Source organism: Dipodomys merriami, unplaced genomic scaffold, assembly GCF_024711535.1.
Source record: "Dipodomys merriami isolate MVZ:Mamm:240054 unplaced genomic scaffold, mDipMer1.0.p SCAF_1, whole genome shotgun sequence".
Taxonomy (NCBI): Eukaryota; Metazoa; Chordata; class Mammalia; order Rodentia; family Heteromyidae; genus Dipodomys; species Dipodomys merriami.
Window position 1 is genome coordinate 1,369,857 of NW_027202270.1, and position 22,644 is coordinate 1,392,500.

Below are 22,644 nucleotides of genomic sequence, written 5' to 3' on the forward strand. Positions count from 1 at the left end.
TTCTTCTGTTACAGGCAGCCTGGCGTGAACGGGGCAGGCCTCGGCCCTGCACGCAGCCAGCGCTCACGGGGGCCTCTGGACAGAGCTCACACCTCACCACACACAGCCCGCTGGTTCCTGACTTGTGATTGGTGCGTACTGTGTCCCCTGCTCCCGTGGATGGGTTCATAGCTCAGTGGCCTGCCCGGAGGGGGTCACGGGAGACGTGGCTTTGACGGGTGCATCGAGTCCCCTGGCTTTTCCTCTTGGCTTTTGCAGCAAGCAGCTCCGCTGTGCTACGTGCCCCGATGCTCTGCTGCCTGGGACTGTCGCAAAGCCAAGTGGCTGAGGACAGCAAGCCCCGTGGCCGCCATTCCTCCTGGAAGTGATGTTCTCAGGTGTTCCATCCCAGCCACAGGCCGCGGACTAACTCACACAAGAGGACGCAGGCCGGCGGCGCCCCGAGCGCCAACCACGCAACCCGCCCCCTGCCCTCCTCCTGCACTTCCATCTCATCCCAAAAAGCTCCCCGCGCCTCAGCCAGGCCCAGGCGGTGCAGAGCCAGTGGCGTTCTGACTGGTGTGGGCATGGGAGTCACTGCCTGCTTGAACTCAGAGCCGGCCTTCCTTCCTTCCCACCCTCTCCCTGTACCACGGGCCCCTCGGCCCCGCCACTGCCCACCGCCGCCTGCCTGTGCCGTAAACAGCGCTGCTGGTTTGTGCGCAGGGCTCCCTCCGCCGGCACCGGCCCCCTGGGCTCTGCCCCGGCCATGTGAAGCTGTGGTTTCTTGCTGCCAAGTAGCATTCTAGAGCATGTGCATGTTGCAGTGTGTTTGCCCTGTGGTTTGGGGCAGGTACGTGGGGTGTCTGTTTACATGAAGAAGGCCTCCCTGAGACCTCCCAGGCGTGGTGCCCTGCGCGTGCCCGCGCTCTGCACACGCCCGTGCTCTGAGCACACCCGCGCCCTGCTCACGCCCTGCTCACGCCCGCGCCCTGCGCACGCCCACGTGCATGCCCGCGCTCTGCATGCACGACTACGCCCTGCTCACGCCCTGCTCACGCCCGTGCCCTGTCATGCCCCTACCCTGCGCACACCCGCACCCTGCTCACGCCCCTGCCCTGCTCACGCCCCTGCCCTGCGCACGCCTGCGCCCTGCACACGCCCGCGCCCTGCGCACGCCTGCACCCTGTGCACGCCCGCACCATGCTCACGCCCGCACCCTGCGCACGCCCGCACCCTGCTCACGCCTGCACCCTGCGCACGCCTGCACCCTGTGCACACCCCTGCCCTGCGCACACCCACACCCTGCGCACACCTGCACCCTGCGCACGCCTGCACCCTGCTCACGCCCGTGCCCTGCGCACGCCCCTGCCCTGCGCACGCCCGCGCCCTGCTCACGCCCGCGCCCTGCGCATGCCCGCGCCATGCTCACGCCCCTGCCCTGCTCACGCCCCTGCCCTGCTCACGCCCCTGCCCTGCTCACGCCCCTGCCCTGCTGGACCGCCGTGTCACACTCGCAGCTGGGCCACCGTGTCACACTCGCAGGTGGGCTGCTGTGTCACACTCACAGGTGAGCTGCCGTGTCACACTCGCAGGTGAGCCGCTGTGTCACACTCGCAGGTGAGCCGCTGTGTCACACTCACAGGTGAGCTGCCGTGTCACACTCGCAGGTGAGCTGCCGTGTCACACTTGCAGGTGAGCTGCCGTGTCACACTTGCAGGTGAGCTGCCGTGTCACACTCGCAGGTGAGCTGCCGTGTCACACTTGCAGGTGAGCTGCCGTGTCACACTTGCAGGTGAGCCGCTGTGTCACACTCGCAGGTGAGCCGCCGTGTCACAGACGGGATGGCAAGCTGGGCTGGCGGAGCCCCGCGGGAACCCTGGTGGGGCGCAGTCCCTGGCGTGGAGACAGCTGCCCCAGCGCAGCCCCAGGACGGCGCCCTGCGCTTCCTCTCGGGCAAGGAGGGGTGGAAGGTGACAAAATGGGATCCTGAGCTAGTACTGGGGGGAAGTAACGGGGGCGTTGATGGTGAGGCGTCGGCTGCAGGGGCGCCCCGGCCACCAGAAGGGCGGCCTAGCTGTTTGGGATGGCTGCGGGCCAAGGCCTCTGAACACCTTGCTACCACCAGGCCGAGAACCTGCGAGCACAAAGGCTTGGGATTGCTCCCCCTGCCACCCCCCTGCACTGGGCCCAGAGATGCTCCCACCCTCGGCCCCCCACGCCGCCCTCTTATCTAGTTTCCTAAACAGAATCCCCAGCAACAACAACTCCCAGGAGAGAAGAAGCCAGGTTTCCCAAAGCCGTGACGTTCCAAAGCCGCTTCAGGGACGAGCAACAGCAGAAAGCAGATGCACAGAGACCAAGACACGGAAGGGGGGAAGGGGCAAGCACCCGGGGCCCTCTCGTGTGAGCTACTCAGGGTCAGGTACGCAGGGCACAGGCCCTGAGCTCTGCGCCTGACCTTGTATTACGGACTGTGACCTCGCCTCCACAGGGCCGCGTCCCGCAAGCACACGCAGGAGGCACACCGGGCTCGGACCGTGCCCGTCCCCCTTGGTTCACGGCAGGGCAGGGACTCGCGGTCGCGTAAGTCATGGTCAAGTCTGCTCAGCCTCGGTGTGCCCCCGGCGGGAGCAGCCACGGGCGAGCGCCCTGGACGCTGGCGCTGGAGACGGGACGGTGGCTTCCTTCAGGGTGGGCTGGGGGGCTGGCCGGGCTGGACACATTTTAGTGAGGGTTTGGGTAGGAAGAGAAGCCAGGACAAAACCACCGCGAGCACAGGCCCAAGGCGGGGCCAGGAGCGCCCAGCGACGAGAGGTGGACGCTGCGGGCTAGGACGCATGTCCCTTCCCAGCGGGACGGATGTGCCACGCCCTGCACACTCCCACGCCACGGCGGAGTACCAGGGATGTCGCGCCTCTGAGCAGCGGCGGGGCCGCGTTTGCGTGGCATGGCTACCCTGCCCCCACCGCTCCCGCTGCACCGTCCATCCCGCAGGCCGGGCCGGCTGGCTGTGCGGAGGTCCTGAGAGCATCCAGGGGCCCTGGGGTCAGGGCCTGGCACGGACCGGTGCCCCCTGGGGGTGTGAGGAGGAGGTGGGCCCACCAGTGGGCAGAGGACTGGATCACAGCTTCCCGGACACTGCCCAGCCATGGCCTGCGCTGCTCCGGGCTCGCCTGGCTGGTACCTGAGGAAGGAGCCGTATCCTTTCTGAGAACTTGTCCTTACTGCTCAGGAGACTGAGAGGACATGCTGGCATCTTCATCCTGCACACATCAAGTTGGGGTGGAGGCCAGGCCTGAACGGCCTCGTTGTGGCCGTTAGCATCTCCAGGTGCCTCCTCCTGAAGACCACGGATGACCAGAGGCTACGGCAGTTGATGGCCTCCTGAGCCTTCATCTACTCTCAGCCTTCCTCAGTGGGGTGGCCATGCGGCTGCTGCTGCGACCTCCTCCTCCTCCTCCTCCTCCTCCTCCCACTCCTCCTCCTCCTCCTCCTCCTCCTCCTCCCACTCCTCCTCCTCCTCCTCCTCCTCCTCTTCTACCTTCCTTCTTTTGGTGCTATCCCCACACTTCTTTTGCTCAAGCCTAGCCCTTCTACCACTTGAGCATATCTGCACTTCATGGGCTCCCAGTGGGCACAGCCCCGCCCCTCCAGGGCCACCTGCCCATCACCAGGTCCCGGTGGGCACAGCCCCGCCCCTCCAGGGCCAGCTGCCCGTCACCAGGGTGGTGGCGGCCATCCCATCCCTGCCTGTTTCAGGCAAGCCATCTCCACAGCTGGACTTTAAGATTGTCTTCAGCCATGTGATGATGAGGCCCCCCTCCCTGTCCCCTGCCACGCAGTGGGCCACGTGTCCCTGTCCCGAGGGACAGGAAGTCTGCAGCAGGAAGTCTGGCTCAGCCCAGGTCTGGGCAAAGGTGTCAGGAGAGATGGCCGACCGAGGATTCCTACGTGGGTGTGTCCTTCTTTAACCTTGCCCATGACAGTGTGGGGTGCTGTGGTCTCCTGGTCCAACTGCCCATGGAGCCAGCGAGTGGGTGGGGCCAGCGAGTGGGTGGGGCCAGCGGGCGGGTGAGGCCAGCGAGTGGGTGTGGCCAGCGAGTGGGTGGGGCCAGCGGGCGGGTGGGGCGAGCGAGTGGGTGGGGCGAGCGAGTGGGTGGGGCCAGCGAGTGGGTGGGCCAGCGGGCGGGTGGGGCCAGCGGGCGGGTGGGGCCAGCGAGTGGGTGGGGCGAGCGAGTGGGTGGGGTGAGCGAGTGGGTGGGGCGAGCGAGTGGGTGGGGCCAGCGGGCGGGTGGGGCGAGCGAGTGGGTGGGGCCAGCGAGTGGGTGGGGCCAGCGGGCGGGTGGGCCAGCGGGCGGGTGGGCCAGCGGGCGGGTGGGGCCAGCGAGCGGGTGGGGCCAGCGAGTGGGTGGGGTGAGCGAGTGGGTGGGGCCAGCGAGTGGGTGGGGCCAGCGAGTGGGTGGGGCCAGCGGGCGGGTGGGCCAGCGGGCGGGTGGGGCCAGCGAGCGGGTGGGGCCAGCGAGTGGGTGGGGCCAGGGTCTGAGGAGATAGAACTGGACTTCACCCCAGGGAAAGCCAGAGGCTGCTGGGCACAGGGAAGGAGCCAGGCTGCCGGGGTGGGTGGGGGCCGCTCGAGTGGGCACAGAGGGCACGCAGCCTCCTGTCACGCGTGGCCCGGCCTTAGAGAGGGACCCAGGCTGCGCGTGAGGGCAGAAGGAAGTACGGCTGTGTCCACTGCCCGGTGAGGGCAGCGTGGACGGGCTGCGGGGCATGGGGCTGCGGGGCGTGGATGGGCTGCGGGGCGTGGGGACACGGGGCGTGGGGCTGCGGGGCGTGGGGACATGGGGCGTGGGGCTGCGGGGCATGGGGCTGCGGGGCATGGACGGGCTGCGGGGCGTGGGGACGCGGGGCGTGGGGCTGCGGGGCATGGGGCTGCGGGGCATGGACGGGCTGCGGGGCGTGGGGACGCGGGGCGTGGGGCTGCGGGGCGTGGGGCTGCGGGGCGTGGATGGGCTGCGGGGCGTGGGGACGCGGGGCGTGGGGCTGCGGGGCGTGGGGACACGGGGCGTGGGGACGCGGGGCATGGGGACGCGGGGCATGGGGCTGCGGGGCGTGGGGCTGCGGGGCACGGACAGGCTGCGGGGCGTGGGGCTGCGGGGCATGGACAGGCTGCGGGGCGTGGGGCTGCGGGGCATGGACAGGCTGCGGGGCGTGGGGACGCGGGGCGTGGGGCTGCGGGGCGTGGGGACACGGGGCGTGGGGCTGCGGGGCGTGGGGATGCGGGGCATGGACGGGCTGCGGGGCATGGGGACGCGGGGCGTGGGGCTGCGGGGCGTGGGGACACGGGGCGTGGGGATGCGGGGCATGGACGGGCTGCGGGGCGTGGGGATGCGGGGCGTGGGGCTGCGGGGCGTGGGGACGCGGGACATGGGGCTGCGGGGTGTGGGGACGCGGGGCGTGGGGACGCGGGGCATGGATGGGCTGTGGGGCATGGGGCTGCGGGGCGTGGGGCTGCGGGGCATGGGGACGCGGGGCGTGGGGCTGCGGGGCGTGGGGACACGGGGCGTGGGGCTGCGGGGCATGGACGGGCTGCGGGGCGTGGGGCTGCGGGGCGTGGGGCTGCGGGGCGTCGGGACGCGGGGCATGGGGACGCGGGGCATGGATGGCCTGCGGGGCGTGGGGACGCGGGGCATGGGGCTGCGGGGCGTGGGGACGCGGGGCATGGGGACGCGGGGCATGGATGGGCTGTGGGGCATGGGGCTGCGGGGCGTGGGGACGCGGGGCATGGATGGGCTGTGGGGCATGGGGCTGCGGGGCGTGGGGACGCGGGGCGTGTACGGGTTGCGGGGCATGGGGCTGTGGGGCATGGGGATGCGGGGCGTGGATGGGCTGCAGGGCATCGGGACGCGGGGCGTGGGGACACGAGGAGCCACCGCACAGACTGGAGGGGAGGTGTCAGCGACGGCCAGGCGCCCAGCCCGCCTCAGGCTCTGATCCTTCTTCTCGAATCTCTCCTCCCTTGCAGCACATACCGGCCGGTGCAGCCGGGGAGACGACACAGAGCAGCAGGCAGTGGCTCGTTCCCAGGAGTAAAAACACAGCCAACCAGAAACAAGGTTCCCAAACTCCAAGCAGCATAAGTAAGGGAGAGGATATAGCCGACATGCTGTAGCAAAACTACCGGAACCAAAGAAGAAAGAATCTTCTTAAAGGAAACTCGGCCATCTCCCCACCCCAGGGCGTCTCCTCTCCAGAGGAGAGGGGCAAGCACGGGTGTGAGGGAGGCTCTCAAAGAGCCCTTGTGGGCCACGGGGCTGGGGTGGACAGGGCATGCTGACCATCGTGGGCATGGGGATGGGGTGGACAGGGCATGCTGACCATCGTGGGCACGGGGCTGGGGTGGACAGGGCATGCTGACCATCGTGGGCACGGGGCTGGGGTGGACAGGGCATGCTGACCATCGTGGGCACGGGGCTGGGGTGGACAGGGCCTGCTGCCCGTGGGCATGGGGCTGGGGTGGACAGAGCATGCTGACCATCGTGGGTACGGGACTGGGGTGGACAGGGCCTGCTGCCTGTGGGGCATGGGGCTGGGTGGACAGTGCATGCTGAACATCGTGGGACATGGGGCTGGGGTGGACAGGGCCTGCTGACCGAGGGCCACGGGGCTGGGGTGAATGGGGCATGCAGCCCAACGTGTGGCTGCCTGACACAGCACGGGTGCTGCTTCAAACAATAAAAGTAGGACTGCCATCAGAGCCCAAGTTCTGTCTGTAGGTTTATGCCCAGAAAACAGAGAGCACAATCTGAAAGAAGGGTTTGCGCATCCACATCCACCATGGCTGTGCCACTGGCTCTGCTGAGGCTTCAGCCCATGAGGGGACAGCACCGTGTCCACTCCTGCAGGAGAAGGAGCACTGTGTCCACTCTGCAGAAGAAGGAGCACCAAGTCCACTCCTGCAGAAGAAGGAGCACCATGTCCACTCCTGCAGAAGGAGGAGCACCATGTCCACTCCTGCAGAAGAAGGAGCACTGTGTCCACTCCTGCAGAAGAAGGAGCACTGTGTCCACTCCTGCAGAAGAAGGAGCACCATGTCCACTCCTGCAGAAGGAGCACTGTGTCCACTCCTGCAGAAGAAGGAGCACTGTGTCCACTCTGCAGAAGAAGGAGCACCATGTCCACTCCTGCAGAAGAAGGAGCACCATGTCCACTCCTGCAGGAGAAGGAGCACTGTGTCCACTCCTGCAGAAGAAGGAGCACTGTGTCCACTCCTGCAGAAGAAGGAGCACTGTGTCCACTCCTGCAGGAGAAGGAGCACCATATCCACTCCTGCAGAAGGAGCACTGTGTCCACTCCTGCAGAAGGAGGAGCACCATGTCCACTCCTGCAGAAGGAGGAGCACCATGTCCACTCCTGCAGAAGACGGAGCACCGTGTCCACTCCTGCAGAAGAAGCACCATGTCCACTCCTGCAGAAGACGGAGCACCATGTCCACTCCTGCAGGAGAAGGAGCACCATGTCCACTCCTGCAGAAGGAGCACCATGTCCACTCCTGCAGAAGGAGGAGCACCATGTCCACTCCTGCAGAAGGAGGAGCACCATGTCCACTCCTGCAGAAGAAGGAGCACTGTGTCCACTCCTGCAGAAGAAGGAGCACTGTGTCCACTCCTGCAGAAGGAGGAGCACCATGTCCACTCCTGCAGAAGAAGGAGCACCATGTCCACTCCTGCAGAAGGAGCACCATGTCCACTCCTGCAGAAGGAGGAGCACCATGTCCACTCCTGCAGAAGACGGAGCACCATGTCCACTCCTGCAGAAGGAGCACCATGTCCACTCCTGCAGAAGGAGGAGCACCATGTCCACTCCTGCAGAAGGAGGAGCACCATGTCCACTCCTGCAGAAGAAGGAGCACTGTGTCCACTCCTGCAGAAGAAGGAGCACTGTGTCCACTCCTGCAGAAGACGGAGCACCATGTCCACTCCTGCAGAAGAAGGAGCACCATGTCCACTCCTGCAGAAGAAGGAGCACCATGTCCACTCCTGCAGAAGAAGCACCGTGTCCACTCCTGCAGAAGGAGCACTGTGTCCACTCCTGCAGGAGGAGCACCATGTCCACTCCTGCAGAAGGAGGAGCACCATGTCCACTCCTGCAGAAGGAGCACCATGTCCACTCCTGCAGAAGGAGCACCATGTCCACTCCTGCAGAAGAAGGAGCACCATGTCCACTTGTGTAGCAGAAAGTTGTAATATGCATTGAATGGGGAGGACTCTGACACAGGGAGGACTCTGACACAGGGAGGACTCTGACACAGGGAGGACACTCTGACACAGGGAGGACTCTGACACAGGGAGGACTCTGACACAGGGACACACTGACACAGGGAGGACACTGACACAGGGACACACTGACACAGGGACACACTGACACAGGGAGGACACTCTGACACAGGGAGGACACACTGACACAGGGAGGACTCTGACACAGGGAGGACTCTGACACAGGGAGGACTCTGACACAGGGAGGACACTCTGACACAGGGACACACTGACACAGGGAGGACTCTGACACAGGGAGGACTCTGACACAGGGAGGACTCTGACACCGGGACACACTGACACACTGACACAGGGAGGACTCTGACACAGGGACACTCTGACACAGGGAGGACTCTGACACAGGGACACACTGACACAGGGACACACTGACACAGGGACACACTGACACAGGGAGGACTCTGACACAGGGAGGACTCTGACACAGGGAGGACTCTGACACAGGGACACACTGATACAGGGAGGACTCTGACACAGGGAGGACTCTGACACAGGGAGGACACTCTGACACAGGGAGGACTCTGACACAGGGAGGACTCTGACACAGGGAGGACACACTGACACAGGGAGGGCTCTGACACAGGGAGGACTCTGACACAGGGAGGACTCTGACACAGGGAGGACACACTGACACAGGGAGGACTCTGACACAGGGAGGACACACTGACACAGGGAGGACTCTGACACAGGGAGGACACACTGACACAGGGAGGGCTCTGACACAGGGAGGACTCTGACACAGGGAGGACTCTGACACAAGGAGGACACACTGACACAGGGAGGGCTCTGACACAGGGAGGACACACTGACACAGGGACACACTGACACAGGGAGGACTCTGACACAGGGAGGACTCTGACACAGGGAGGACTCTGACACAGGGAGGACACACTGACACAGGGAGGACACTCTGACACAGGGAGGACTCTGACACAGGGAGGACACACTGACACAGGGAGGACACATTGACACAGGGAGGATTCTGACACAGGGAGGGCTCTGACACAGGGAGGACACTGACACAGGGAGGACACACTGACACAGGGACACACTGACACAGGGACACACTGACACAGGGAGGACACACTGACACAGGGAGGACACACTGACACAGGGAGGACTCTGACACAGGGAGGACACACTGACACAGGGAGGGCTCTGACACAGGGAGGACTCTGACACAGGGAGGACTCTGACACAGGGAGGGCTCTGACACAGGGAGGACACTGACACAGGGAGGACACACTGACACAGGGACACACTGACACAGGGACACACTGACACAGGGAGGACTCTGACACAGGGAGGACTCTGACACAGGGAGGACACACTGACACAGGGACACACTGACACAGGGAGGACACTCTGGCAGGAAGAGCAAGCTCTGACACAGGGAGGAGGCTGACTCTGGGAGGACGCTGTGGCTGGAGGAGCACGCTGTGTCACATGCTACATCTTGGCAAACCTTGGGAATTATGGCAACCACAATAAGCCAGCCACAAGCACACAGAGGTGTCCTGGCACAGATCCGGGAGGAAGGGGTTCCAGTGGCCGCCATGGCCGCTGTCTGGTGGCGGTCACGGAGCTCTGTGTGCGTGGCGGTGGCTGCACACCTTGGTGGTTAAGGAGATATTTTATGGCCTCCGCAGAACCATAATGCTGAGCTGAAGAGAAAGTCGGATGAGTTGGAGGGGATGGCGGTTCCTTGCAAATAAACCCACATTTGGGGAAATGCCTGCAATGCTCATAACTCATGAAGCCCTCGACACGTCCAGCAGGAAGAGAAATAGCTTGCCATTTGCAGGAGAAGAAAGCCATGCCATTGGTCCCTGGTGAGGGAAAGTCAGGAAACCTGCGGGGAATGGAGCAGGAGATGTGAACAGGTAATTTACACCAAAGGCCGGCTGCTCTCCTTTGCACGTTACCCCAGGGGGCAGGCCTGAGCGCCAGCTGGCAAGCAAATTGGTGAGACTATTCTAAAAACCAGACAAGCCCATGTGAGCAGACACGCTTGCATGCCGGCACCAGGACCCCGTGCCCTCGGCACATGCGCAGGGTATGCGGCCGGGCCTCCATGTGTGGCCAGGCCTTGTGCATGGAGCAGAAGCCCCGACCCCCGAGTGGACGGACCCCGTGTCCAAGCTCCAAGCATGACTGACCGACAGCAGCACAGGGGCCCAGGAGCGCCCACACCACACCGTCCCTCCTCTGAGTGAGTCTCGGGCCACACACCTTGCAGGATGCTGAGGAGTCTGGCAGGGCCGCTTCTGATTGCCACGAAGCCATCTTTGAAAGGAACGCTCCTTCCCTGTGCCGACCTTGCACACAGGTGTGAAAATTGCTTCTTAGCACTTTTATGCGTGGAAGTCAAACAGCAGAAGAGCTCACGTAAATACACACAGAGGCCCTGCGGGCGGGGCTGCGGCTGTGGGAAGCGAGAATCCTTACACATGGGTCCAGAGAAAGACACACGCGCAACAGCAACATCGAGGTAACTGCCTGGAGGGCGCGGCGAGGGGGTGCGGGCCGAGCGCACGGCGGGCCGTCAGGAGCAATCACAGCGATGCCGTCCGCACGGGGCAGACGTGGCTTGTTCTCTCTTGAGGGGGGAATTTTGTAGGAAAATGGGGTGCCGAGCTCACCTGAACTAAGCATTCATGGTCTCCACTCTCCAGTTCACCTTCCGGCTGAGCCTCGTCCTGTGGAGCCGCTGCCGGCCGGTCACTGCCTGGGATGAGGACTGGCCCCAGCGGTGTGGCTGCGCCCACATCCGCGGCAGCCCCCGGGGAGCAGCCCCTGCCCGCCAGGGCCAAGGTGGTGGTGGCTGCCCTGGCAGGATCCCAAGGCCCGTGGGGCTCTGAGAAATGTGCCCGGGGCTTCGGGGCTTCGGGGCTTCGGGGCTTCGGGGCTTCGGGGCTTCGGGGCTTCGGGGCTTCGGGGCTTTGGGGTCCAGACTGCGCAGAGCCGGTCCTCTGCCAGGACCCCTGCTCGAGGCCACGGGGCCGCCGGTGCCGGGTGCCCTGCCCACAGCCACTGGGGCGCCCAAACACCTTGGGGGGGGCAGGGAGAGGGAGCACGGCGGGGCCACGCGATGGACCGCAGCTGCCAGAGGGAGAGGGAGGGGTGGGGAAGGTGCCCATCCCCCCGGCACCTGGCCTCGGGTGCTGGTGTGGGGCGCAGCCAGAGCCAGGGCCACTCCCGGGAAGGTCACCCACTGTGAGGGACCGGGCGGACACGCCATCAACCAGGTGTGGGTGGCCCAGGAGGTGGCAGGGGCGATAAGGTCACCCGGGGAGAGCCAAGAGTCACTCTTAAGGTCTCAGGAGAAAAGAGAACAAGACCAGACAGAGAGACAGACAGACAGACAGACACACACACACACACTGCAAACCACCACTGCCATTTGTCTCTTGTCAGGTGTGCCCTGTCCTCTCTCCACCAGCAAAAGGCCCTGGCTTAGCTCCAACCAAGCCTTGAGCAGAACAGCCCTCTCTCCTCTGGCAGCTGGATGGGGTTCAGATCCCACCCAGGAGCTGTGCCCCTCCCCCTCCTCCCCCTCCTCCCCCTCCCCCGCCTTCTCTGCCCCCCCTCCCCCCACCCTCTCTGCCCCTTGTCCCCTTGTCCCCTAGGGTGGCAGGCTGGCCGCTGCGAACTTGCGGGTTCTCACAGGCAATTAGTGCAGGGGACTGCTAATACACAGAACACTTCTGCAGCGTGGACATTTACGCTTAGCAACTGAAGCCAAGTTGCTTGGTTGCAGGATGGGCTGTGCTGACCTGTTTATGTTCGCATCTTGCTCGTTTGTGGAGCATATTTCTAACAAAGGCTGGTGCTAATGCCTGCGCGCGGGGGGCGGGGGGGGGGCGGGCAGCATGCAGGGCATTGGCGTTGGTCCTTTTCCCAAGGCTTCAGAGGAGCGTCAGGAGAAAAGAGAGCAAATGTGCGTGCCCCACTCACACACTAATTTAAAATGGGCTCAACCAAACACTATTGGGATTTGATCCCCGCACCTCCCACTTGCTAGGGAAGTGCTCTACCTCCCTGGAGTCCTTTTGTGTTTGGATAAGATCGGCCTCCACCCTTAATCCTTCCATCTCTTCTTCCCGTGCGCCGGCCTGGCGGGGCTGCCCGGCCCACACTCCTGACGTTTCCCTGTGGGCGGCTCTTGGAGACCACATTAGTGGCAACGCTGGCATCCAGACTGCTTGCAAAGGGCAGCGGCAGATATTCCAGGCAGGATGAGCAACTTTATCAGCCAGGCCGCAGGGCTTGAGCCCCAGGGCAGGCCCTGGCCGGCTGTGCGGGATGAGCAACCTCCTCAGCCAGTGGGGCTTGAGTGCGAGGGCAGGCCCTGGCCCGCTGTGCGGGATGAGCAACCTCCTCAGCCAGCGGGGCTTGAGTGCGAGGGCAGGCCCTGGCCCGCTGTGTGGCACAGGCCACAGTTCATCATTGCTCATGTGCATGCACTGGGGTCCCGGGGCCTCGTGTGACATTTCCACACATTTCCACAATGAACCTGACCCACCTCCTGCCTTCCTTCCCCTTCCTCCTTCCACCTCTTCCCCTTCCCCTTCCCCAAACAATCCCAACAGATCACATTGTTTAATTTTCATACCTGGAAATAAGCTACTTCAGCCATCTTCCTCCTCTTTCATCTTGTTAGCCTCCCCCTCCCCCTCCCACCAGGACTCTTATTTTCCTGTCTTTTTTCTTTTCTTTTTCTCCCTCCCTCCCTCCCTCCTTCCTTCCTTCCTTCCTCCCTCCCTTTCTTTCTCCCTCCCCCTTCCCTCCCTCCCTCCCTCCCTTCCTTTCTTCCTTCCTTCTGAAATCAGGACCTAAGTGCTGTCTTTTTTCTCAAGGCTAGCACTCTACAACATGAGCTCCACGCTCAGCGTATTGGTGGTTAATTGGAGGTCAGACTCTCACAGACTTTCCTCCTGGGCTGCCGGTGAACCTGCTCCTCTGTCTCAGCCCAAGGCATAGCTAGGATTACAGGGTGCCTGGCTTAGTCACTATTTTAGTGTATGTTAATAGCAACAGAGGCTTCTCGGTGGCGTTTCCAAGGTCACACGTCCTGTTTTGATCAGAACGACCCTCTGAGGCTCTCTCTTTCCCACTACTGATCACAGCTCTTGTGATTCCTTATTCTGTCCTCAGACACAGGTCCAACAGATTTTAAAATTATTTATCCTCCAACTCCCTCTTTCCCTCCTCTCCTCCTCCTCCATAGCCCCATTGTCAGAATCAAGGCGCACTTACATATACAAACATATTAATGAGTTATGAGACCACGAACATTGCCAAGCATTGGCAGCATTAATCCTAAGGTCTGCCCAGGCCACGCAGCCCCCTGCAGACCCCTCCCTCCCTCCTGGCTAAGTCTCCACCCAGTATCTGTTACCTAGGTAACTGGCAGACCTGGAAGCAGTCACCTCCCCTCCTGCTAGGTCACATCCTGGGCCACCTCTGGTCACAGGCCTCCCATCTGACCTTAGGAGGATCCCAGACCCCGAGGTCACATCCCTATCCAGTGCGGTCACACCTTTCCCCACCTGGCAACACCCCTTCCAGTCCCTGGCCACACCCCTTCCTGTCCCTGGCCTAGATCAGTCCTGGCCCAGGGGTGGGTCGCCCCTTCCTTTTTCAGCCATGCCTCTCCACCCTGCAAGGCGGGGGCAGCAGTTCAGTAAATAAACTTCTTTTCCTGCCTGAATAGCGCCTGGTGTTCTCTTCATCGGCTACCTAATGAAACCTACCTACTTAGTATACCTTGCATTAATATTAACAGTGCTAGTTGTTCTGACAGTTACTGATGGTTGTGAAGAGCACACGCTTGTCTGTCGGCAGGTCTCCCACCTGTGCACACGTCTCGAGATGAGTGTGCATCTCTTCGGCCTAGCTTCCACACAGCTAGTGAACACACGTACACTCGGTGTGGTATTGGCGATCTCACCGGCTGTACTGCTCTCCAGGCCTCCATTCTCCCGCAAACGTCCTGACTTTGCCGTCCTTCACGGCCGCAGTGCTCCACGCACACAGGGGTCTTACACTTACCCACTTACCCACGTGAGGGCTCCTTGCTGCCTCCATGGTTCTGCTATGTGAGCAGGTCTGCAATGAACATGGATTCAGGCGTCTTTTGTAAACTGTCAGCTGCATGCACAGCAGTGGTACAGCCGTGGGAGAGGGCAGGTCTGGTTCTAGTTTTGTGATTTCCATCATGTTCACCCGCGTTCACATCCCCATCAGCAGAGTGTGAGGTTCCTGAGCACCGCATCCCTGCCAGCCCTTGTTTTCTCCGTGACGGCCATGCTGAGTGGGATGGGCGGAGTCTTAGTGTAGTTTTGACTTGAATTTCCTTTATTGCTCAGGGAAAGATGGTGCACAGTTCTTCATGCATCAGCCGTTTGTATTCCTTTTTCTGAGAACTGTCTTGCAGTTAGCTTTCCCATTTATTAATTGGATCGCTCCTACTCTGGTTTGGTTCGTCGATCTCTTGGCATATTCTGGATATTAGCCCTTCATCTGTTGAATAGCTGCTAAAGATTTTCTCCCATTCTGAGGGTTCTCCTGTGGTTTTGGCCTTTTGTTTCTTGTGTTTCTGATTTGATGCATTTCCATTTTTCAGTTCTTGTTCTTGTTTTCAGGACAACTGGAGTTCTATTCAGAAATAATTGCTTGTGCTTATATCTTCCCGTTTTTCTTCCCTTTGCTTTCCTGTAGTAAATTTAAAGCTTTGCTTATTGGTTTCAGTTCTTCAATTCCTTTGGAGTGTAGTTTTCTGTGGGAGGAACGATAGGAGTCTAGCTTTCGTTTCCTGCAGCACCATTTGTTGAAGGGATGACTTTCTCTCCCATGTATGTTTTTGGCTCCATTGTCAAAACTTAGATGGCTGTAGCTGTGTGGTTTTGTTCCTGGTGTTTCACTCTGTTCTATTGGTCTTTGGGCCTGTTTCTGTGCCAGTCCTAAGCTGTATTTGTGACTGTATTATTTGATGTAGTAGTAACTCCAGCATTGCTCCTTTTGCTAGGAATTTCTTTTGGCAGTTAGGAAGTTTTATACTTTCTATGAAATTTTGTGAAGAACAACATTAGGACTTTGGGGGGTGTTGCGTTGAATCTTTTTATATCTTCTCGGTTGGGTTTCTGGTACTATGTCCATCCGTGATGCTAATTCTCACGTGGGAGGCCTGAGTCCAAGCCCCTGAGCCTCTTTGTGCTTAAGTCTCGCGTTCTACCAATTAGGCCACAGCGCCCTGTCTGATTTTAGAGTGGTTAATTGGAGAGAAGAGGCTCACAGGGCCAGCTTCAGACTTCGATCCTCAAATCTCAGCCTTCTGAGTAGGTAGGATTACAGTGTGAGCCACCAGCGCCCAGCTATTTTTGTTCTTAACGCAGCGTCTTCCTATCTTTTCTATCTTTTCCTGGACTTAAGATCCTCCTGTCCTTGACAAGTCGGTGGGATTACAGGCGTGTGTCCGCAGGGCTACTGGACAGCACAGTGTCAGTAATTAATCTTTCATTTTTTGGGTGAGGGGGACAGGAGATTGTTCCAGGGCCTCACACTTGCTGAGCCGGCACGGCTCCACTCCGGCCACACTCCCAGCCATCTTCTTTCTCCACTTACTATTCAGCTGGGATAAGAGGCACGCACCACCACACTGAGACGCGTGAATTCTAATTTAGGCATCGTTCTCCCCCTTGCTGACCTGATTTATAGATTCCTCACGGCTCTGCTGTTTAGTAATGAGGAAGTGTCCCATATAACTACAATCAAGTCATTTGTCACACGTTGCTTTCTTGCTCCAACCCTGGCTGTCTCGGTGACGTCTGTCACCCTGCCTAGACACGCTGACCGTTGTGTGACTCTGCTCTTGGGGAGGGGCCCTTGTTATGAATGCCACTCGTCCTGTCTCAGTCACCTCGCCAAGGTGACTGGCGCCACCATTGTTACCTGGCTGCCAGCAGAGCTTTGGCTGCTGGGGCTCAGAGACACTGGGTAACCGAATGACGGTCCAAACGCCGTGCTTGTGCACAAAGCAGATGCCAAACATAATGCAGGATGAAATCAGAACTTTCCAGTGGACCAACACCCCAATTATATCACATGCTACGCCCATCACATAGTTCTATCAATCAATAAAATTCTTAAAACTTAGGTCTATGTTCATTACAGCAAAACTAATACAAAGTTCTTTATATTAGATATGTAATAACATTTGTTGTTCTTGACATAGAATTGTCTGTGGTGTTCCGATCCAATGCTTAGCTGTCTCTTCGTGAAGTTCATCTTTTAAACGTTATCTTTTTCTCTCCTTCTACAATCACTGTCTTCCTCCAGGTTCTCATTCTGTGGCTCATGCATTTGCAGTTTCGGTCCCTCCGTCCTCTGTTCTTTCCCTGGTGTGCTTGGTGGATGTCCCCCGGGTCCAGGCCTTCTGCGGTGACGTGACCTTTGTGACTTGTAGACTGCAGGCGGGATGTCTCCATGGATACCGGCTTTATGACTTTATTCAGAGTTCATTTCTCTGGCAAATAAAAGATAAAAACATGTCGAATACCATACTTAGCTCCTACAAAATTGTAAGACTTCCAGTTTAATTCCTTTCTGTCATCAAGTATAAATTTATCCACTTAAAGTAAGTGCTTCCAGCTGGGTGCTGATGCGTCAGGCCTGCGTCCTAGCTACTCAGGAGGCTGAGATCTGAGGATCATGGTTCAAAGCCAGCTTGGGCAGGAAGCTCCATGAAACTTTTATCTCCAATAAACTATCAAAAAAGCTGGAAGTAGCACTGTGGCTCAAGTGGTAGAACGCTTATCTTGAGCAAATAAAACCTTCAGGGACTGTGCCCAGGCCCAGAGTTCAAGCCCCAGGACCAGGGGGGAAAATGGTGCTTCCTCAAGAGCTTGTCTCCACACACCCATACACCACAGGGAAGCCACCGCATGGGAGGTAAATCCACCCACTACAGACAGAGCTGGCTGCTCACAACGTGACCCTCACAACACTGCAAACGGCTTGTGTCAGCAGATAGTCAAACCTGCATTTGACATTTTGCTGTTAGAGAAAGGTCAGAGACGGTCATGTTCAGCTTCGCATCAGCTCATACCCATGCTGAGGACACACGGGGCCCCGGAGATGTCAGGGGCTCAAGTGGGCCTGCTGGAAGGAGCCGGAAGGAGCGGGGCGTTGGAGGTGCCGCCACAGCAGCAGCCTGGACGGGCCGCAGCAGGTCCCGAGCTAGTGTGGGACGGGAAGGAAGCCGCCCAGAAAGTGCTCTCAAGGGCCATGGGGGCCCAGTGCCTGGCTTGCGGGAAAACTCCAACATGGCCTCCATCCATCCGCCTGCTCTCCTCTGCAGGCCCCAGCCCAGAAAACCTCTGCAGACCTGCTCTGTCCCAGGCCCCCTCCCCCACAGCCACATGGCAGAACCCCTCCCCCACAGCCACATCACAGACCCCTCCCCCACAGCCACATCACAGACCCCCTCCCCACAGCCACATCACAGACCCCTCCCCACAGCCACATCACAGACCCCTCCCCACAGCCACATCACAGACCCCTCCCCACAGCCACATCACAGACCCCTCCCCCACAGCCACATCACAGACCCCCTCCCCACAGCCACATCACAGACCCCTCCCCACAGCCACATCACAGACCCCTCCCCACAGCCACATCACAGACCCCCTCCCCACAGCCACATCACAGACCCCTCCCCACAGCCACATCACAGACCCCTCCCCCACAGCCACATCACAGACCCCCTCCCCACAGTCACATCACGGGCCCCTCCCCCACAGCCACATCACAGACCCCTCCCCACAGCCACATCGCAGACCCCTCCCCCACAGCCATCTCACAGACCCCTCCCCACAGCCACATCACAGACCCCCTCCCCCACAGCCACATCACAGACCCCCTCCCCCACAGCCACATCACAGACCCCTCCCCCACAGCCACATCACAGACCCCTCCCCCACAGCCACATCACAGACCCCTCCCCCACAGCCACATCACAGACCCCTCCCCCACAGCCACATCACAGACCCCTCCCCCACAGCCACATCACAGACCCCTCCCCCACAGCCACATCACAGACCCCTCCCCCACAGCCACATCACAGACCCCTCCCCCACAGCCACATCACAGACCCCTCCCCCACAGCCAGCCCCGGGCCCCACACAGCCGTGTCTCAAGGCATGTCTGCCAGTCTGACTTGCTGCTGGACTCCTTTGTAGCAGAACTGACAAAGGAAGACCCTCATGAACTTGATTCCTCTTGCTTCCCCTGCCCTTCTGTGTCATTACGTGTCTCCCCGTCTGCCCTTCCTGCTCTCTGCGGGCCCCAGCCCAGAAAAGCCTCTGGACACCTGCTCCGCCCCACGCCTCAGCACAGCTCACAAGAGCCGCTCACACTCGGCCCCACCTGGCCTGGCACCCCTTTCCTGCTCACACTCGTGTCCCATGCTGGCCTGGCACCCCTTTCCTGCTCACACTCGGGCCCACCTGGCCTGGCACCCCTTTCCTGATCACACTCGGGCCCCACCTGGCCTGGCACCCCTTTCCTGCTCACACTCGTGTCCCATGCTGGCCTGGCACCCCCTTTCCTGCTCACACTCGGGCCCCACGCTGGCCTGGCACCCCCTTTCCTGCTCACACTCGTGTCCCATGCTGGCTCCCCCCACCCTTTTCTGTTCACACTTGAGTTGGGATTGTCCTACTGTCCAAAGAATGTCCTGAACGATTTCTTCTTTTTTGTCAGTCATGGGGCCTGAACTCTGGGCCTGGGCGCTGTCCCTCAGCTCTTCAGCTCAAGGTTAGCGCTCTACCACTTGAGCCACAGCACCACTTCCAGCTTTTTCCTTTTGCTTATGTGGTGCTGAGGAGTCGAACCCAGGGCCTCAGGCATGCAAGGCAAACGCTCTACCACTGAGCCACCTTCCCAGCCCCTGAATGATTCCTTGAAGTGAAAAAGTTCAACAAATTCTCTCTGCTTTCATTTCTCTGAAAAGAGTGTTGGCATTATTATCGTGCCTTCGTTTCTGGAAGGTATTTTTCCAGGTACAGACCGTGGGTTGGCGGGACCCTTCCACCCTTCCACCCGGACCCCCGCTGTGGCTCGGCTGCCCGCCTGGGCCCGCCCCTCGCCAGCTACGCTCTGCCTCTTTCTGCATCTCCGTTAGCAGGACGATCACGGCTGTCTCTGTTACTTCCGCTGGGTGCTGCTCTCCTCAGGCTGTGTTTAAATCTACTGAATAGACTTCTTCACTTCAGAGATTGTGGGCTTTTTAGTTCTGGCACGTCTATTCAGCCTCTTTTTATGGATTTAAAGTCTCTCTTGGAATTCTTTATCTTCGATTTTGTGTATTTCCCTTACTTAGCATATTAATCATAGTTATTTTAAAAACTTTTTAGGCCAACCTTGATATCTAAATCACCAGCAAGTCTGATTTTCTTGTCTGTGAGTAAAAAGTTATAGAGGAAAATTAAATTATAGATTCCTCCACAGGGTTCCTCACGCACTTTCCTAGTTCAAGGCCTTTCCGGTTTCTTCCTGGTTTGGTTTCTCTCCGTTATCCTGACGTAGTCATGAAAGCACCGTGGCCTCGTGGTCAGGATGCTGCGGGCGGGACCAGAGCACGAGCCCCGGCTTTGTCCTTTCCTGGCCAGCGTGGCCTCCAGCGACTTCCACCCCTGTGCCTTTAACACCAACAAACACCAAAAGCTGAAGCTTTCTGACACACCACGAAAACAAATGCTTCATGTGCGTGTATGTGTGTGTGTGCATAGGTGTGTGTGCCGGTACTAGGACTTGAACTCACGGTCTGGGGACTGTCCCTGAGTGCTTTTACTCAAATGCTGGCCCTATACCACTTGCCCCATGCCTCCACTTTCAGCCTTTTGATGATTAATTGGAGAAAAGTCTTTCAGATTTGCCCACCCTGGCTGATTTTGAGTGGACAGCTTCAGATCTTAAGCTCTGGAGAGGACTTCAATTTGGCAGCGTGAAGGGATCCACTCAGCTGTCTACACAGGGACAGAGCCACACTTCCTACTGCCCTCCCAAGCTATTCACACAGGGCGCAGCAGCCCTGCAGACAGAGCCACGCAGGGCGCAGCAGCCCTGCAGACAGAGCCACGCAGGGCGCAGCCGCCCTGAGGACAGAGCCACGCAGGGCGCAGCCACCCTGAGGACAGAGCCACGCAGGGCGCAGCCGCCCTGAGGACAGAGCCACGCAGGGCGCAGCCACCCTGAGGACAGAGCCACGCAGGGCGCAGCCGCCCTGAGGACAGAGCCACGCAGGGCGCAGCCGCCCTGAGGACAGAGCCACGCAGGGCGCAGCCGCCCTGAGGACAGAGCCACGCAGGGCGCAGCCGCCCTGAGGACAGAGCCACGCAGGGCGCAGCCGCCCTGAGGACAGAGCCACGCAGGGCGCAGCCACCCTGAGGACAGAGCCACGCAGGGTGCAGCCACCCTGAGGACAGAGCCACACAGGGTGCAGCTACCCTGCAGACAGAGCCACGCAGGGCGCAGCCGCCCTGAGGACAGAGCCACGCAGGGCGCAGCCACCCTGAGGACAGAGCCACGCAGGGCGCAGCCACCCTGCAGACAGAGCCACGCAGGGCACAGCCGCCCTGAGGACAGAGCCACGCAGGGCGCAGCCGCCCTTAGGACAGAGCCACGCAGGGCGCAGCCACCCTGAGGACAGAGCCACGCAGGGCGCAGCCGCCCTGAGGACAGAGCCACGCAGGGCGCAGCCACCCTGCAGACAGAGCCACGCAGGGCACAGCCGCCCTGAGGACAGAGCCACGCAGGGCGCAGCCGCCCTGAGGACAGAGCCACGCAGGGCGCAGCCGCCCTGAGGACAGAGCCACGCAGGGCGCAGCCGCCCTGAGGACAGAGCCACGCAGGGCGCAGCCACCCTGAGGACAGAGCCACGCAGGGCGCAGCCACCCTGAGGACAGAGCCACACAGGGTGCAGCTACCCTGCAGACAGAGCCACGCAGGGCGCAGCCGCCCTGAGGACAGAGCCACGCAGGGCGCAGCCACCCTGAGGACAGAGCCACGCAGGGCGCAGCCACCCTGCAGACAGAGCCACGCAGGGCACAGCCGCCCTGAGGACAGAGCCACGCAGGGCGCAGCCGCCCTTAGGACAGAGCCACGCAGGGCGCAGCCACCCTGAGGACAGAGCCACGCAGGGCGCAGCCGCCCTGAGGACAGAGCCACGCAGGGCGCAGCCGCCCTGAGGACAGAGCCACGCAGGGCGCAGCCGCCCTGCAGACAGAGCCACGCAGGGCGCAGCCGCCCTGAGGACAGAGCCACGCAGGGTGCAGCCGCCCTGAGGACAGAGCCACGCAGGGCGCAGCCGCCCTGAGGACAGAGCCACGCAGGGCGCAGCCGCCCTGAGGACAGAGCCACGCAGGGCGCAGCCACCCTGCAGACAGAGCCACGCAGGGCGCAGCCACCCTGAAGACAGAGCCACGCAGGGCGCAGCCACCCTGAGGACAGAGCCACGCAGGGCGCAGCCACCCTGCAGACAGAGCCACGCAGGGCACAGCCGCCCTGAGGACAGAGCCACGCAGGGCGCAGCCGCCCTTAGGACAGAGCCACGCAGGGCGCAGCCACCCTGAGGACAGAGCCACGCAGGGCGCAGCCGCCCTGAGGACAGAGCCACGCAGGGCGCAGCCGCCCTGAGGACAGAGCCACGCAGGGCGCAGCCGCCCTGCAGACAGAGCCACGCAGGGCGCAGCCGCCCTGAGGACAGAGCCACGCAGGGTGCAGCCGCCCTGAGGACAGAGCCACGCAGGGCGCAGCCGCCCTGAGGACAGAGCCACGCAGGGCGCAGCCGCCCTGAGGACAGAGCCACGCAGGGCGCAGCCACCCTGCAGACAGAGCCACGCAGGGCGCAGCCACCCTGAAGACAGAGCCACGCAGGGCGCAGCCGCCCTGAGGACAGAGCCACGCAGGGTGCAGCTGCTCTGCAGACAGAGCCACGCAGGGTGCAGCCGCCCTGAGGACAGAGCCACGCAGGGCGCAGCCGCCCTGCAGACAGAGCCAGGCTTCTCACCACCTCGCCAAGGAGAAGGGGCTGAGGCCCAGGCCGCCCTCCAACCTGTTCCTCCTCCTCCTCCTTCCCTTCTTCCCTACTCCCCTCCCCTCCCTCCCTCCCTCTCTCCTCCTCTTCCTCCTTCTCCTCTTCCTTCTATTCTCTCTCCTCTCCCCCCTCCCCCTTCCTTCCCCTCCTCCAGGCTGCAAAGCTCCTCGTCTTCTCTGATCAATGGAAGGCTCTTGTGTGGAGCCTCCGTGGAGAGGGGAACAGTCCTGA

At 61.1% G+C, this 22,644-nt stretch overlaps 1 protein-coding gene across 1 annotated transcript; it reads left to right on the forward strand.

The window, feature by feature from the left end:
• The first annotated feature begins 4,752 nt into the window (after positions 1 to 4,752).
• LOC138810842 (uncharacterized PE-PGRS family protein PE_PGRS46-like) lies at positions 4,753 to 5,976 on the forward strand. Its single transcript, XM_069998211.1, has one exon. It carries the CDS (start codon positions 4,753 to 4,755, stop codon positions 5,974 to 5,976), a length of 1,224 nt encoding a protein of 407 aa, XP_069854312.1.
• The last annotated feature ends 16,668 nt before the right edge of the window (positions 5,977 to 22,644 follow it).

What these genes read in the sequence shown, in the direction of transcription:
- LOC138810842 (XM_069998211.1), top strand. Translation starts at nt 4,753, where the DNA reads ATGGGGCTGCGGGGCGTGGATGGGCTGCGGGGCGTGGGGACACGGGGC.